Genomic DNA, 18620 nt, shown 5'->3' on the forward strand with positions numbered 1-18620 from the left:
AAAGCCTGAATCGTGATATTCGTTTACACTTAATTACAGATAATAATAATCAAGAGAGTGAAAACAGAAATAGAAGGCCAAAAACAGGAATAATTAAGTAAAAATGTCTCTCTAATTTTCTTCCTCTTTCCCTCGAATATTAATGTATAATACACAGTACAAAACTAACCCGAAAAACTCCCTACGACTACAAAGCAGCTGCAGGTAGCTAGAGCCATTGAGATTTCACTGAAAATTCCTGCTGACAATTCCAGCAATAATGTAAAACTTAAAATATCACTCAAACTAAGAAGGTTTAACGGCAACTGCATATGTTACCACCCTCACTTCTTACTATCTCCTACTGTTAGGAGCTTTGGCCTTGTTTAGGTTGGCAAGTTCTTCAATAAGCTTTTTCTCTTCACCACTTAGCCGTTTCGGAATCTCAACTTGGACTCTCACCAACTGATCACCCCTCATATTACTTTTGTTCAGAAACGGAACGCCCTTTTTTGCCATCACCAGTGTCGTTCCTGGCTGAGTACCAGCTGGGATTTTCAGATCCACCATTCCATCCACTGTAGGAACTTTCATTGTGGTTCCTAAGATGGCATCAATGTAAGTAACCTTACAAGTAAAGAGAATATTGGTGTCATCACGTTTCAGTACAGGGTCTGGAAGAACTTCAATTGTCACGAAAAGATCTCCAGGGGGACCCCCTCTCCTTCCTGCATTGCCTTCTGACCGGACCCTTAACCGGCTGCCAGAATCAACCCCGGCGGGAACTTTCAGGCTAATACGCTTTGATTTCCTTACTCGCCCATCACCACCACACGTGTTGCATGGAGTAGAAATCTCCCCCGTACCACCACAAGTAGAGCACGTCATTACCTGTTGGAAGACACCCAGTGGGGTCCTTGCTGATGAGACAACTTGCCCTTGCCCACCACAGGTGGTACATTTGGATGGCCTGGTCCCAGGTTTGGCCCCTGACCCATCACAGGTGCCACAGGTTTCAAGCCGAGTTATTTCAATCTCCTTCTCTACTCCAAATACTGCTTCTTTGAAATTCAAGATCAGATTGTAGATCTGATCTTCACCCTCTGTGGCCCTGTTCCGAGAACCTCTTCCACCCATGTTCATACCACCCATACCTCCCAAGCCATCAAATAATGACTCGAACAGATCAAAGGGGTTGCTGAAATCCTGTCATGACACGAAGTGTGAATGTGTAAAATTGAGATAAAACACAATCTCGCCATTTCTTTTCTTTTTTAGTAAAATGAAACTTACCCCCGTGCCCATGCCAGCACCTTTAAGCCCCGCCTCCCCGTATCTGTCATATATAGAACGTTTCTCATCGTCTGACAAAACCTGTAGTTTGTGATTTAGATCAAATGCTCAAATACTCCATCATGGCCATCAGACCTACCTCTGCTCAGTCAAGAATCATATAGGAGAATAATAGGTATGAGGATCAAGAACTTTACCTCATAAGCATTACTAATCTCCTTAAATTTTGATTCTGCTCCTGGTTCTCTGAAGAAGAGAAAGAAGAACAAGAGTTCAAATAAAGCATTTTACTATTAGAATTTAATGATAAAATAGAAAAAATAAAAAGATGATGGAACTTGATAAATGAAAAGGTTTAAACAAACAGATCAAACAGAGTGCATAAAGACATAATGCCATCCAGCTTCGCAATTGCAAAAAAATTGGCCCCACTAATTGTATTTTTAAAGAACGAAAGGGTTAAACACAAAGTGGAATAAATTGAAACGTAACAAGGGGATAATAATTAGAGAAAAATATTACAACAAAAACAATGGAAATGGAATGCCAACATAACTAACTCATTGTAAAAAAATGGCGGGTTATATTAATAACAAAGCCAAAGGAAACTTTGATAGAGACCAAGGGAAAGAAATTTATTAAAAAAGAAACATGGTGGTGGAGTGATGATATATAACAAGCAATAAATAAATAAAAGAACAAGTTTCATAGAGTGGCAAAAAAAGTAAAAAACCAAAAGGATTTAAGAAATACAAATAATTAAAATATGGAGCTAAAAGGATGGTCGCTAAAGTTAAACAAAATGCATTAAATAACTTCTATGAAAATTTAGAAACTAAAAAGGGTGAAACATCTATAACAAATTAGAAGAAAAAAAAAATAGAGAGAGGTAAACTGGAGATATGAATCAAGTTATGTGTATTAAGGATATAGATCAAACAATATAAGTTAAAAATAAAAAATTAAAAAAAGATATACTAGAAAGATAAAAAATTACTTTCAACACGAACATAAGAATGGTAAGTGAAATTGATAATAAGGATGTAAAGAACACACTTAAGAAATGTGTAATAATAAGGTTGCACTCCCTCCGTCCCAATTAATTGTCCATCTTTTCTTTTTGAGCTGTCCCACAATTCTTGTCCCATTGAAAAGTCCAAGTAAAAGAAGGGCATAATTTCATAAATACCCTTGAAGTTTTCAAAAATTTCCAACTTCATTATATATATATATTCAAACATGAAAGGATAACTTGGTAATTTTAGAAGGGATAATGCATCAATTACATGTCCCCTTTTTAGCTCTACTCCCCAAAAGGGACTACTAATATGGGACAAAGAGAGAGGACCTGATAAGTGTTAACTGTTAAGAAAGTTTATTTTTACTTTGTGGGTAGTTTAGTTTTTTCCCTCTTTTAGTTACTCAGCCCCTCCTTTAGGGCATATTATTTTTCATTCTTGTAATCTGTACAATTTTAATATTGATTATTGAACATACAAGATAGTCTTCTTCCCTCCTTCAATGTGCAAAACTATCATCCGTATGAAATAGCAAAAGATATCTAAGGAAATATCTCATGGTCTATGTTGTTTTCTAAGGACATAATTTTACAGCCTAGTTTGGTACGGGGGAATGGAGTGCAGGTGAGAATGGAATGAGAATGAGAAAGGAATGGAATAGTCATACTCATTCTAGTGTTTGGTTTCTAACATGGAATGGAATGATTATTATCATTCAAGTGTTTGGTTAAAGAATTTTTTTTTCAAATACCCCTCTTTGACTCACATTAGTTTTGAAAACAATTAACTCAAAAAGGGGGTGGAAAAGTGAAAATAAAAAATAATTTTTGAACAATTACAAAATACAATTATTTAAAATCAGAAAAAAAATCTTAGCTCAAATTTTATACCAGCAATTGATGCACCTTGGTTAGAACCTCACGAGCTGCGTCTATGAAACATTATTCAGAAAACTATCGATCAAATGCTTATTGTTTATATATATATATATATCAACCAAGCAAAAATTAAAAATCACCTACCCATTTGTCAATCTAAGTTTTTCCCATTACACAGACATTGATGTTCCCGTCCAAACTCCCAGATTAATTTCTTTAGAAAAATTGTTAAAACAAAATGGAGGAGCTTCAACAGAAGCCCCATGCTATCATGATCTCATACCCTCTACAAGCTCATATAACCCCGATAGTCCATCAGGTCATGAAACTTGCATCAAAGGCTTCACAATCACCTTGATCAACATTGACCCCACCACCAAATATGCAAAGCCCAACCACCTACTGCTGGCGCCAGCAAAGATGACCTCTTTGCCAGAGCCTGTCAATCCAGTATGGACATCTGTTACGTCACCGTCAGTGATGGTCTTCCGCTAGAGTTGACTGATCCATCAATTTAGAGAAGTTATTGGAGGCTAACCTTTTTAAAGGATTCTCATTACCATGTTCTTCAGAATTCTTTGCCCATGAAAAAAATAGTGAGGTATTTTAGAGAGAGAAACGAGTTGATCCAGTGGAAGCAAGGATAAGCGACAGAGATAGAGAGAAGTGATATAGAGAGGTGCTAACCATCTACTTCAAAAGCGTAAGCTACTTCAACACGCCCCTTCACGTGTCCTTTTGGTCCAACATGTTTTTCAAATTTTAAATCAGGTTGACGGTGAGGTTTGAACAAAGGACCTACTCCTGCTCCGATACCATGTTGTAAATAAGAGCTAGAAAATAGAAGAGAATAATTCTTAGAGGGCACCGGACCTTCAATGTGAGAACAAGATGCAGAGCAGAGGTAGGCTGGTGTGCAGAGGAGATGATGGGCTGGTGTACGGACCAATGGCACAGGTTAAAAGACTAGGAAGAGGAATGGTGGAGATTGGGTTAGGAAGAGAAATGGTGGAGATTGGGTCTCAGGAGCATTTCTATCTTCCCCATCCTAACCCAGTGTCCACCATTCCTTTGCCTAGCCTTTGACCTGTGCCATTGGTCCATACACCAGCCCATCATCTCCCTCTGCATCACTGGCCTACCTCTGATCCACATCTCTGTTGTTCTCGCATCGAAGATCTGGTGCCTACTAAGAATTCTTCTCTTCTATTTTCTAGCTCTTATTTACAAAAAGGGAGAGAGATTTGGGTAAGAGATAGAGAGAGAAAGTAGATAGGCAAGGGGAAGTTTTCTTTTGGCGGCAGAGGCAGAGCCACCGCTTGGAGACGAGAGACAGTGAAGACAGCAGAAGGTCTCTAGGCTTCTTGTGTTATGTGTGAGAGACCTGATTGGGCTATTTGTCTATAATTATTTTATTTAAGCTTGGTTGGGAATGGAATGGGCATTCCATTGTTCATAAAGAAGAATGATTTATTGGAATGAACATTCCAAGGGAATGACTTTTCATTCCCTTGGAATGCCCATTCCACCTTTAATATAACACACCAAACAAAATAAAAGGAATGAAAAGGTGGAATGGCCATTCCATTCCAGTCCATTCCTGGTACCAAACTAGGCCTAGATACTTCTAAGGAAGCCTTAACAACAAAGTTTGAAACACGGAGAAAGACTATAGAAGCAAAAGTCCTAAGACAAGTCATGAACGTTTGAGGGGAAATTTGGGAACAAAGTCTGTTAGTGATAAAATTGGAGAAACTAAACTTAGATGATATGATCAAATACAATGTAAATCCGAAAATGCACCAGTTAGAAGAGGAAAATTGTTTGCCTGGAAGGCAAGTGACAAAGAGGTTTCCCAAAACTTATATGGGATGAAGTAAATTAAAAATGATTACAAAAATAAAAATAAAAAATTAAGTATTAGAGGAGGCATGGTGTATTACAGGATAGAATGAAAAAAGAAAATACATGTGGCCAACCCCATCATTTGGGATAAAGGCAAGGATGATGATAATGAACAATTGTATTTGAAACTATAATTTATGGCTAATTTTTGTGACTATGGGGATAAAACAAAACACATGGAGACAAAAGTCAAATTATCGTGTATCAGCGTAGTTTAAATTAGGAAAATTGTGAATTACTGAGAAGATATAGGGGTTCTTTATAAATTTTGGTGAGCTTGATAAAGTTCAATACACAATTAGGAAGGATAAGGAAACTAGTGGTGCAAATCAAACTGCAAAACAAGAAGGTTGTAGAAAGTCACAATTGACTTGACATTGTTCCACCAGTAACTATGTAAATTCCTTTAGGAGAATGTGACCCGATTTGGCTAATTGAAAAGTATATTGAAGGAAAGATTATGAAATTAACATATATGAGAATATACTGATTCCCAAAAAAATGGATAATTTTGCACAGACTAGCAGAATTGACATAATTACGTAATTAGCAGAAGAAAGCAATGTAATATTAAGATAAAAAGACTCCACTTCTAAGTTCTAATAGCGAATGCAACATAAATGAGCAACTACGGGAAAAAATTATGCTCTCCTTCCTGTAGGCTCCATACAATGTAATAGTAATACTTGGGAGCATTTCAAAGGGATGTAGCCTACAGCGTTGCAACACGATGTAACTGTCTTATTTTCCTGAGATTTTCCTACTTTTTAATTTCATAACTGCTTCATTATAACATAATAATATAATTTTCCAAATATAAAGTGAAAAAAAAAAAAAAAAACATTACCAACAAGAGGAATTCATGCATCCATAAATGCCACTTAGTGAATTTTAATTTTGCACCAAATATTAGTTTGTTATACTCCCTCTGGAGGCTATTCAAGCTCGTTCATTTAGCTAGATAAGACAAGCTTGAGGGTAACTTTCAAGCTCACTTATTAAATGAGTCATGCTTGAGAGTAACTTTCAAGCTCACTTATTGAATGGGCCAAAGCTTGGTTCTCAGCTTCATTAAGCACAGAATAGGTTTTGTCCAACCTCTTCTGATTTCTACTTTCTATGTACATATATGAACGTTATATATATACATATATATATATATATATATATCTATAATAAACTGTAGCCTCCACTCCACTTCTAATATTTAATTGAACTACTCTCTTGGGCAACCAAAACAGATGGGTCCTGGTCTGGACATTTGCTTGGAAACACACAGAGAGAGAGAGAGAGAGAGAGAGAGAGAGAGGTATGACTATGATACTTTCCCAGTGCTCTTCTCCAACTGTTGAATTTTAAAATGCTGCTTGACTCAGTAACTTCAAACCATGGTTATCATCCACTTTCTTTTGTTTTCCAATACCTTTCTTCTTTTGCTTTCTTTTGTCCTTTTATTCAATCACTTTTCCCTTCTGATCTGTAATCTGTGTGTGATATATGACGATTTGGGGAGGGATTTTCACATACTTTCTAGGATCTTGTTTCTGCTTAGATATAATATAACTGTAAATTAAGGTCCTGATAAGAGGGTTGACCTGAACATAAACTTCTTTTTTTCTCCCAGATCCAATATGTACATAGAAGCTCAAACAAGTCGAGCTCAAGCTTATTTAAATATTGATAAGCCAAGCTCGAACAATGCTAGCAAGCTTATTACACGTATGATTCGATCCCAAACATCACCATAACTTGCCCGAGCAAAGCCCAAACACTTACCTTTGGTTCGGCCAATTCACAGCCCTGTGGCTTTCACATAAAACCACTTCAACACAACACATCACCTAAGAAGTATGGACATTTTTATGAAGGTGTCGCATCTATGTCGGGCACTTTCACAAACACTCCTGGCACATGCCTGGCATTGCATGATTCTATTCATAATTTAAAATTAAATTTTCATTAATTTGGAAACTTCGCCAACACGTCCAAGACATTTCACTGACATTCCAGAACATACAATTCTTATATAACACAAAACACATCTAAGAGTAGTCACATCCAACAATCTTGAAAACAAATTAAACTCACCTTCAAAGGGTCCAACTTTTTTTTCTTTAAGAAAAATAATATTATACACATGGTCACAAGAAGTAGCGCATGCAATCACTTTTTCATATAGGTCAAAAATTTAATTGTAACGATGAAGTAGGGGAGTGGTATATATAATATAATAATTTTTACAATATTCACATGAATCACATAGCTTCAGCTTCTAAATTATGTAACTCGTAGTACAGAAATTAAAAATCAATTAAAGTTCCATAGCTGTCTTGTTCAATAGATGTATATATATTAAAAAGTATATTTCTATATAGTCACGTCCATGTTGTGTTTGTATTCGTGTCCTACTTTTTTAGGATTATATGTGTGGACATGTCTGTCATATAATGTCAGTGTCCTACTTTTTTAAGATTTAATGTGTCTACAGTCTTCTTATCCGTGTTGTATAGTGTCCATGTACCATGTATGGGCTTCTTAGAGAACATAAATCGCATCCAATATCGATTGAAATACGTGCATAACAAATGAATTTTTTTAATAAGTTTTGACATCTCCCAGCAAGAACAAACTTCTACTGTCCTTTGAAGGCAAGGAGACTCCTATTGGAGCACTTAAGCGACTAAGTCCTCTATCCTTTGTTCTCTTTTTTGTTGGGTTTTCGGGAGAAATTGTAGAACTATGGGGGAGACAGCTGATTTTTGTACTCATTGAGAGTTTAGTGGCTTTTTGGCCTTGTATTGTTTCTTTTGGAATAGACATTTTATAAACTATTCCTCTAACTAAAAGTATCAAAACACATTGTCCACATCACATTGCTAAAGCAGAAACATCTCTAGATAATCAACTCCATGAGTATGTGAGGAATCTGACCCACATTCTCACCCGCCCGCCATTCATTTTTTCTGAATCTCAACAGTATTGTCTGCTTTGGTGCTCACAGTGGACACTCTTTTATCCAACTTGCTCCTTTCACTCTTTCTACCTAATGAGTTCACTAGTATTTTCTCAAGAGCCCCTCTCAAGAACTCTCAGCCCATTACAAATCCAGAATCAGCAAGCCTTAATCCCAGTTATTTGCTGTCAGCTTTATGGATCAAATAACAACCCATACAAGTTTAAGACTACTTTAGAATGGGCTCTTAGCCTTAACATCAATCCTGTGAGAACAGCTCTCCAGTGGAGCTCTTGTCAATCCCCGCTTCATTTGTAGGAGTTGACACTAGGTCACAAGATACCACACCTGCCACTAATATTGGCTGACAGCAGTCGGCATTTAGCTAAAGCTATCTAATTCTACAAATGAAACAATTGTATGCCTATAATTCTAACCAAGTATGACACAAAAACTAGACATGGACATGAATTTACAATAGAACATGGATATGTTGGTATTTCAAATCCAAAGAGAGTATGATACCAGCACGGTGTGGTCACAATAAAGTGGAAATATAAAAAATTATCTATTAACACTATCATACAATACAACTATAAGACCTTAATTACTTTTCTAATTTTTTTACTGAGAATTGCATAATGCAAAAGATGAAGTTGTGCAAATACTATGATATTTATTTCGTATGTACTACTAAACTTCTATCATATCTCAATACAATTAAATCCTTGAAATATACTAAGAAGTTACCATTAAATGTTTGACCTGTGACGGGAATGTATATAATGGCAATTTTTCATATAAAATTGAAGACATTTTAGGTTGTGTTTATTGGATTTCCATGATCGTCAGACACGATTCCTTTATGGATTCCCATGTATTACGAACACATTGATGAGGTGTCAGACACAATTTATAAAAGTGTCAACAAAATGTCAGTATCCAACACACATCCGATCCAGGTATGACACCTTAGAAGAGTCCTTACATCTTGGAATTCAAATTTCCATTTTCAGCAAGTATTAATACTCCTGATAACTGGAAGTGAGGGACAGATGTCACGTGAAATCACATGGATTCCTGATTGAGTGGTGTAACAATATAATAGAAAATTTAACTACTGATTGAACCCTAGGTTTATTCCAACACTACAAGAAAACCGATGGAGAACTTCATTCTAAGGTCTAAACATGCTAACTGAACATAACATATAAGCATAAAAAATAAAATAGAAAAAAGTTGATAAATCCTAATAACTAAACTACATCAATATCTTTTAATTGGATGGACAAAAAGTTGGAGACCCGAGTTTCCTTGGATTATTCTTGTGAACAAGGTCAAGAGAAACAAGCATATGCGTTAACAACAGCCCTGCCATATGGAAGTGGCATTCAAGTTGGCTATGTCGATTACTCTGGTATTTCCTTTTCTAGAAGAAATGGATATCCATTAAATAAAGTACCAAAATCAGAAGGTGAAGGATGACAAATCATTCAAATAAACACGAGAGAATGGAATTGAAAAAACAAGGACCACAAAGAAAATACAACCACAATAGCTAACACTTCTTAGGGCAAACAAAGGTACCCCCATAAGATTGGACAGATGTGGCTCCTCCCTAGGCCATACTATCCTACTCTCAATTTTCCTCTCTAAACATCGATTAATGCCAACCTCCAGAGAAGTGGAAAAATACACTTTCTCATCCAATTACCAGGATGAGGGCGATAACCCCTCTTCAAACGAAGCACCATAATAAAATAACTGCCCTCAATTCAACTTCACTGTTCACAACATAAAAGTCTGCATATACCCCACGTACGTCCACAAAATATAGTTTTGAATTTTTTTTTTTTTTTTTTTTTTGATAAGTAGATATTTATATATATTACAAAAAACTGTTACATAAAACTAACATTTCAAAACTTCAATGAAAAGTTCTTCATTTTTTCTGCTGCATCACCCAATCTACTAAAAAATTGACACCTACCACAATTGGAAAGACAACCACATCTTCATATATAATTCCTACTAAAATCTCTTTTAGTCTTATCTATCCTAAATTTTACAATTACCCTTGACTGCTACAAAAACTCAACTATGCATCACTTTGCTGCCCAAAGATTGTTAGTAATTAAATATGCACATATATTTCTCTGCATCTTAAGTAGATTTTCAACTTACTTGTTCACGTCGGGATGGTAACTCCTGGCAAGCTTTCGATAAGCTGCACATGAAAGAGAATACTCAGCAATACAGCATGAGCCAAAGAATATATTTTTGGGAAATGCATATTGTTATGGTCAACAATAAGTTAAGATGCAAAACATTTAATCTAGGGGAATAATGGATAAGCATATAACAACGTCATTTAACCCACCACACCACCACCACCACCCCACCCCCCCCCCCCCCCCCCCCCCTTCCTTGGTGGTGAGACTAATCCATTTGGATACCTGCAATCACCCGCTCATTGGTAATACTCTTGCCCAAGCACACGCTTAATTGCTGAGTTCCAACAATATTACGCACTTTAACTAGAAAATAAGTACACAGAACTTCAAGAGAATGGAGGATATATGATAAAAAATACAAATAAAAATTATTTACAAATTGCTACACAGAACTATAATAAGAAATGTTTAGTACAGTCCTCACTAAAGATTTCTTATTATAGTTCTGTGTGACAACTTTGTAAAACAATTTTTAATAATTTACTTTCTTTTCTTTTTTTTTTTTGTGGGGGGGGGGGGGGGGGGGGGGGGAAGGGGTTGTTGGGGGAAAGAAATGTTCAGTAGGAAAATCAATTCTGTCACATTGTAGCTGATGTTTTTACAAAAAAAAAATTAAAAAATTGGTGCCTTTCTGCCTACCATGTTATTTCCTTTTTTTCTGACAGTTAAAAAAATTAATTAATTAAAAATACAACAATAAACATTTCATGAAGTTAGGTTTCTTTTTCTTTTCTAGAAATTGTAATAAAGTTTAATTCAAAAAAATAAAAAACAATGTTGTTTCTATTGATCTTTAAAACAAGTGATGACATGGAAAAATTAGAAAAAGGAATCCCTTCCGGCCATCAAACTCTCTTAATCCATACCTTACAATAGTAATCTCTCCCATCATCCACCTGAGCCTCTCTCTCTCTCTCTGAAGATTTTCTTTTTTTTATTTATTTGTTTATGTTCTTGCATCCATAGCCACAATCTATCTTAAGTTCTCCACTTTATATCACAGGCAAATGGATCTATTGTAACATTTTACAAAGAAAACCAAGAAATTGCACAATTTTTCTTTGTTGATAAACAAGTAAAACAGCACAATTTATAGGAAGGTTCAAGTGTGTTAAGAACAATTGCTAAATCGCTCTCCAAAAGCATGAAGTAGAGTGACAAAGAATGTTTGCAAATAGAGAGAGTTGTGCACCCATTTCAACGGGATTAAAGAAAGTCCCCGTAATTTGCAGATTTATCCCTAGTGGGTACTGGATAGTTTACAACAACCAATGAGAACTGTATCAAAGATGTTGCAGAATAATCTAGTAGAAAAAGATCAAGATTGTACTCACCACTTTTGATCTCTGATTTGCTGGCATTTTTTGACACCCCAAGGATAGAATAGAAATCCTGTGGGCACAAGACGTTAATCCTAAAAATATGCATGCTGGCATAACAAGAAGGAAGCCGCAGCACCAAGAACAAAAATTCATAATTCAAATAGTGAACTCACGCTATCCGCTCTGACAATGAGACGAGCTCCCCTCCGGTAACAAGGATTCTTAGATGGCCCTGTATTAAACAGTGCATGCATTGTATCTTGAGAAAATATGGTTGAGCCTGGTGATGCCAATGCCCTTATCTTGCTTGAGACGCTACACAAAACAATAATGCATATACAGCGTTATTATCTTGCTCGAGACACTACAGAAAACAATAATGCATATACAGCATTATTCTTGATGAAGTTTATCTGATTTTTTGCATGGATATGAGAAGTGTAGACCAGAACATGTTCAAAGCAGCAGACAAGGAGTACAAAGGCCGGAAGAAGATGAACCCATCTGGTGATCAATAAAGAGACATGCCAAGACCCAAGAACAGCCCCCTCGTCAATGCACAATGAAAGTTCCCTCACGATAGGCAAGGACCTTCGGCACATGCTTTTGTAATATGCTCCAGGTAACAACCAATACAATTTGTATTTTTCCTATATGCTACTGCTTGATATCTATATATCATAGAATCTTATGTAGTGGACCATGTTAGACATTTGGTTTGTGATTTAGAGGACCATAATGTATTGCAATATGTTGAAGTGTTATGTTCTTCACTCTAACACTCCGTTTGTTTTAATGTAAAATGTTTTCCATGAAGAACATCTAACATGTAAAAAAATGTTTCTCTTTTATTTTCTGGTGTTTGGCAACAATGAGAAAAAAAGAAAACTAGAAGAAAAGAAAGTCTCTCCCTCTCTCTCCAATTTCCCTCTTTTTATCAACTTCTAACTGTGCAGATCCTCTCTCTCCCCAGCATCAAAGTTCTCTTATCCCCACGAGACAGCCTCTCTCTCTCCTCTTAATTCCCCGTGGAAACGGTCTTGTAATAAGTGATCGTGATGTGTTGTATGGGTGCTTAAAGGGTCAAAAATGGCCTAGAATTCAGATCTGTAAGTCATTTTGGCTATTTGATGTAAAAATATTATCCTTGTAAAATACTTTTTCAATTTTTAAAAGGTAATCAAACCCTGAAAAATGACTAAACTATTTTTCAGAAAATATTTTACGTTGGAACAAACAAAGCATAAGAGATGGACACATGTCATGGAAAGTAAAGTAAATCATATCTATGTGAGAGTGGAGCGACCTGGACCAAGAGGTGGAGCAAGAAAGAAGGCAGCAGCTAGTGCCCAATGGAACATGAATTCTGGCTCATGCTTCTAGGTACTGATCATACAATTCAGTTAGCTTCCCATTAACGCAGATGGTATGACATACTTATGAGGGCTCAGTGCCATAAAGCCTATATGGATATGAACTGTTAAGCCCAATCCTACTATGCAATATGCATGCAGTACCACATATGCCTAGAGATACCTTTCTATTCTCTTCCAAACTAGCATAAGCATGATCCAGCTATCCCGGAGGCAGCCCAAAGCTCTTTCTCAGCCCCACTCTATCCATTGAACCAAGTGTTCTAGGTACTGTTACCTAGAACACTTGTCGTTATGCTACATGAAACAAAATGAGAGTGGTGAACTGGATACTCTAAATGTGGTACAACGGAAGTAGTCTTTGTGTATCAGATATATAAGGAATGTGATGAGACGGTTCAATTGTGCGGGTGGTTTTCCTTTCACCCATCGATAAAAAATGAAAATTAGCATTACCAAAGGTGTGCATGAATTTCCATATATTTGTGTAATTAATTATTCCCTTTGTCTCACAATGCATATCTTTCTTTCCATTTTTCAGTTTTTTATTTTATAAGTAAGATTGTATTAACTATTAAGAAGCGTTCAAAAGGGGAACACATCCCTCAAAAACTACATAAGGCCAATTAGGGCCTCTAAACTCTCAAGGAGTCCAAAAAATCAACTATCTCATCCATAGATTTACGATTTCTCCCTAGAACCCAACAAAAAAGGGTGCTAATAATGGAGAACTTCGGCGCGCTAATAGGGGTCCTCCTTTCCTTCAAACGATCTCCTATGTCTTTTAAGCCATAAACACAAACAGACGCACAAAGGCGTGACACACCAGAAATCACGAGCTTGGGCCCCCATTGTACATCCTCTCCAGGCCTCTAGAAGACCCGGGCATAACCCACTGAACCCCAAGCAAAATCATCATCAAAACCTAACAGTTCCTAGCTAGTGGGCAAAGCAAAAGAAGATGATCCCTCCTTGTTTCTCAATCACATGCTGCAACAGTTGACCACAACCTGTCTCCTCCTCAAGCACATGCCGCAACAGTTGACCACAACTTGTCTCCTCAAGCACATGTTGCAACAGATGACCATAACCTATCTCCTCCTCCTAAGATTATCATGGGTCAAAATCTTCCCCAATACAGATGTCCAAGCGAAGAATTCCACTTTGAGAGGGGCCTCAGAATGCCAAATAGCTTTCCAAGGGAATGAATCCCCTGGAACATCCATAAGACACCTATAGAAAGACCAAACCTCAAAACGACCAGAGGAAGAAGGAACCCAAACCACAGAATCAGGAACTCCATCCACAGTCTCCTGGCGATGAAATAAGTCCAAAAAGCCAATGGCATCCACAATCTCCCAATCCTGAAAGTTCCTCAAAAAGCGCACAGCCCAGGACGTTCTCCCACCACTATCAAGGTGATAGCAATCAAACACCAAGGTGCATCTGTTCGTGGCACTCCTAAAGAGTCTGGGAAAATGGAGGGCAAGAGAACGATTAACACACCAGATATCCTCCCAAAAACAAACCTGTTGCCATCCCCAACTCGAAACCTGATGTGTTTCGGATGAATTTCCATATCCCATTCCATTTTTGTTTGCACCAAAATATGTTTAGCCTATCAAAAACCCGTAGCAATATATTTTTTCACTTTCCTGCTACCCCTTTTATATAATAAATTAATTATTTTCTTAAAATTTGATATTTTGGAAGAAGGAAAAAAAAGTGAGATGTCCATGCATTAATTGCCTTACCTTAATAATAAGATTCTATAAAACTATTAGAAACACACTAATTTAATATCTTTTATCTTTTCTTCTTTTTTTACTCTTATTCTTTTCTTTTCTTCTTTTTTTTCTCTTAGGCTCCGTTTAGTTAGATGGAAATAGCAAGAAAAGAAAAGAAATGGAAAATGAAAAGAAAATTGATTTTCTAGTATGTATTTGGTTAGGATGAAAATTTACTCAAGAAAATTGTAGGAAAATATCATATTATAGTTTGGATACCTAAATTGCCCTAATTTTATAAAAATAATAAAATAATAAAGAATTAGTAATAAAATATATTTGAAAAATGATAAAATTTTCAATTAATTTAGACCTTCCAAACTACTATTATTTTTATATGATGAAAAACAACAAGAATGGAAGACAAGTTAATTAAAACTTTATTAATGATAAAGTTGTTGTAGGTGGACTCTAATTCTTTGAAATAAAAAATTGTTGTTATCTCCAAATATAGATGAAGTTGTTGGGTAAACTAATATACCAATGAAGTTGTTGAGTAAAATAGGACCACTAAATAAAAAGACGATGCTTTCATGGGAAAATAAAATTTCCCCGTGTTTTGTGTAGGAAACATTTCGGAGAAAATAAAGGGTTACAAGAATCTTAATTTTTTAGAACTTTTCCTTTTCTATCTAACCAAACTACAAAAAAAAAAAAAAAAAAAAAAAAAAATTAAAATTAAAATTTTCTATTTCCTTTCTTTTCCGGTTGATTCTATCTAACCAAACAAAGCCTTATTCTTTTCTTTTCTTTTCTTTTTTTAATAAGTGAGGGTGTGTAACGCTCCTGAATCCCTTTGGATACCTGCAATCACCCCCACACAAAGGATATCGTGTAAACCCAGGGAAAATGTTTTCGACACCCCCAGAAAATAAACACAAGACTCTAGGTCATGCTTAGAAACCTTATGTCAACTCAACTATCCCATGGAGTTACTAATAAAATAATTTTCACAATCATTTATGACAAACTTATTCACATTAATTATAAGAATAGCGAACTAGAATCATCTCAAAGATTTGGAAAATATGTACTATAAAATGCCAAAAGGAAACATGAGTTGAAGTAAAGCATTTAGAAGTTGATAAATATATATTTTTTAGGAAGTCAGCCTTCCATCATTCTCAATAAATTAAAAACAATATGCTAACAGATTCAAAACATTCCTAATAAAAAAAAAAAATAACTGCAGAGAATAGGATAGTCACCATAACTAAATCAGCCATTTATCATAAGTTGTAGATAACACCAAAATTTGACATGAAGGTTTCTGAGTGAAATGATATTGGAGGACAATATTATTTGGAAATTTAATAGTTCATCTTTATAATCAGAGTATTAGACTTCTCAATTCCCTGTGAATGCAGCTTTTCAGTCATACTACCTCCATACCTTATGTCACTTGCACACCAAGCACAAGGATATAACAGCACGGTTATAGTTACTGATTGGACAGATAGCATAAGGGAGTTCAGAAACCAAAATGCTCCAGAATTAGTGAACACATTCCTACCAACAAAAATGGCACTATATACTCACCACTGTGATGACGTTGATAACTTGCTTGTAATAGAAGATCTTGATATAAATTGAGGTTGAACTCCCCATCGAGCCACCCATGTACTTCCAAAAGGTATAATTGCTGTACTTCCACAAGGTATAATCGCCATCCAATAGAGTCTATACAGAAGAGTCCCGATTTGTTAAAAAAAGTTGCAATTTTTAGACCTTTTGCAAGATGAAAATGTACCTATAAGTGATAAAGGTGCTCTGCTAAAAATAAATAGGAAAACAAAATATCTTGACCCATGCAGCCTACACACACTACTTGAACCATGTATCAAGAGTTCAGGCCCAAATACTAATCAATAAAATGAATATATCGTGATACAACAAGTATTCTGAGACATATCAAAAATCCATAATGTGTGAAATCAATGCACTTAAGCTTGTTGACGCTTTATGTTTGGATATATAACAAATGATATGGGAGAAGGGGCATGATCAGGTTTACAAATGACAATGGAATTTCAATAATCAATTTATTGGATGATTATCACATGATCACAATGAATCATATAATTGTTTGCCCCAATTAATCTCGACACAATCACTAGGCCAAGTTAAGTTTACAATAACAAATATCAGAGCCAGAGACACATCCCAAAGGGTAAATTTAAGAAGACCCCATATGTGGATGACTGGCCCTTTTTATTCACAATATATATATATATATATATATATATATATATATATATATATATATATATGTGTGCCATGGAGAGATTTTCAGGTTTTTCATTGATTATTGTTCTTATACAGTTTGAACTAACCATGGGGTATCAGGAATCAAAATTTGGATATTTATAGATGAGGGATAATAAAAATTTCCTTGTCTTTCCCTTCTATCCACTAATAGAACAAAAAATAATAAACTCCTCCATTCTTTTTCTGTTCAATCAAAACAAAAATGAGTAATTCTAATTCTAAATTCTAGAAGGTTGAATAAAAAAATTCAATCAAACATTTAATATAATTGTTATGCTTAGTGTGTGACTCCTAAAATTATGGTATCATGGAGACATTTTCAGGTTTTTCCGAAAGAGACCCAATTTTGATATTCCTATGTGTCATTTGTAAAATATACATCATGCAATTTCAAAAGTACCCATTTTCCTAGAAACTATATCCAGTGGTTTGGTAAAATTCCTTCTTAACAATAGACCCTAATTGGTCCCGGTGTAAGAAAACTAACTACTCCATTGATTAAGGGTTTGTTGCCTTGTGCATTTAGGAGTTCCAAAAAGGAGATATTTCCAGGGAAATGTATCCAATCCCCATTTTCCAAGGAAAAAGACATGGTCCGGATAAGCACAACACTCAATACGCATACTACACCAATCGAGACTGACAAAAATCGTGAATTTTAATGCAATTAGTATAACAAAACAGAAAAGGATACATATACATATAAATATATAGATTATGCGTCTGCGTTTGATTATAAAGAATATATGAATGCATATATAGAAGAGAGGGCGTTGAAGTGTATCGAATTTGTGGAACTCTACGAATGGAAAGTGATTCAAATCGATGACGAACCTGTTATTGTGCTTCGGAATCCTCTTTACTGTTGGATTGAAGCTTTTCTCTCTCTATGCGGCGGTGGTAGGTGTAGCTGCTGGAGCAGAACAGACGCTGTGTACTGCTCTTTTCTCTGAGGTCGAAGATGAGGCTCTAGAGAGAGAGAGGGGTTTCCAGAAATATAGATACATTATATATATGACCCGATAAAAGGTTTGTGCGTCTCTAGCTTGCTGGTCCGCTGCTATTCTAACAATAATCTTCCCTGCACTCGCCAATCGTGGCCGTTCGATCTTGTTTTGTAGACGGATTATGCTGAGTTAATGGTGATTAAAGGCTAAGTGGATTGTGGAGTAATGTGCGGTTGCAAAAATGGATGTTATTGCGGCCGGTCTATTGGGTCGGATATATGCCGAAAGAAAAAGAAAATATTTGGGTCGGATATCTTCGGCGAGCTTCCACTTAACTAGGCTAATTCTCACAATTCTTTTAAAGCTTTTCTTGGTTTTCGTTCATGCTTAAATTTGACGGTTTTAATACACTCGTTGATACTTTTATGCGACTTGGGATTCGACTTGGATTATGATGAAGAATTTTGCTTAAACTCTCAACTTGCTCTTTCTTGTGTTGGTACAAAATCACTCAATAATTAAAGCACTCACAATTCTCACACAATTATCCTTCAATTGTCTCTCACAAAAGCTCCACTCACTTTTGCATACCATACATTCTAAAATGTGATCAGGGTTGGTATGGATAGTCTCAATCAAAGGAACACAACTCGCCCCACAAT

The 18620-nt window shown here is 35.8% G+C and overlaps 1 protein-coding gene across 1 annotated transcript; it reads right to left on the bottom strand.

Annotated features, from left to right (window-relative positions):
* Positions 1–70: 70 nt before the first annotated feature.
* LOC132300300 (chaperone protein dnaJ A6, chloroplastic-like) lies at positions 71–18007 on the bottom strand. Its single transcript, XM_059797323.1, has 8 exons — positions 17846–18007; positions 16283–16423; positions 11757–11898; positions 11596–11653; positions 10212–10254; positions 1470–1518; positions 1273–1353; positions 71–1185 (listed from the first exon to the last, which is right to left on the bottom strand). The coding sequence occupies exons 2-8, from the start codon at positions 16411–16413 to the stop codon at positions 334–336; spliced, it is 1356 nt and encodes a 451-aa protein (XP_059653306.1). The 5' UTR covers positions 16414–16423; positions 17846–18007; the 3' UTR covers positions 71–333.
* Between the last annotated feature and the right edge of the window lie 613 nt (positions 18008–18620).

Source organism: Cornus florida, unplaced genomic scaffold (genome assembly GCF_030987335.1).
Source record: "Cornus florida cultivar Cherokee Brave unplaced genomic scaffold, ASM3098733v1 CherokeeBrave_3.0.0_Hap2_Chr03, whole genome shotgun sequence".
NCBI lineage: Eukaryota > Viridiplantae > Streptophyta > Magnoliopsida > Cornales > Cornaceae > Cornus > Cornus florida.

Bases quoted from the DNA above. Each gene is read 5' to 3' on its own strand.
- LOC132300300 (XM_059797323.1), bottom strand. From the start codon at position 16,413: ATGGCGATTATACCTTGTGGAAGTACAGCAATTATACCTTTTGGAAGT. The intron at 11,899-16,282 runs GTGAGTATATAG...TGTTTTGTGTAG, and splicing joins TTATCAACGTCATCACAGTG to CGTCTCAAGCAAGATAAGGG. The intron at 1,354-1,469 runs GTAAAGTTCTTG...CACAAACTACAG, and splicing joins AGATTAGTAATGCTTATGAG to GTTTTGTCAGACGATGAGAA.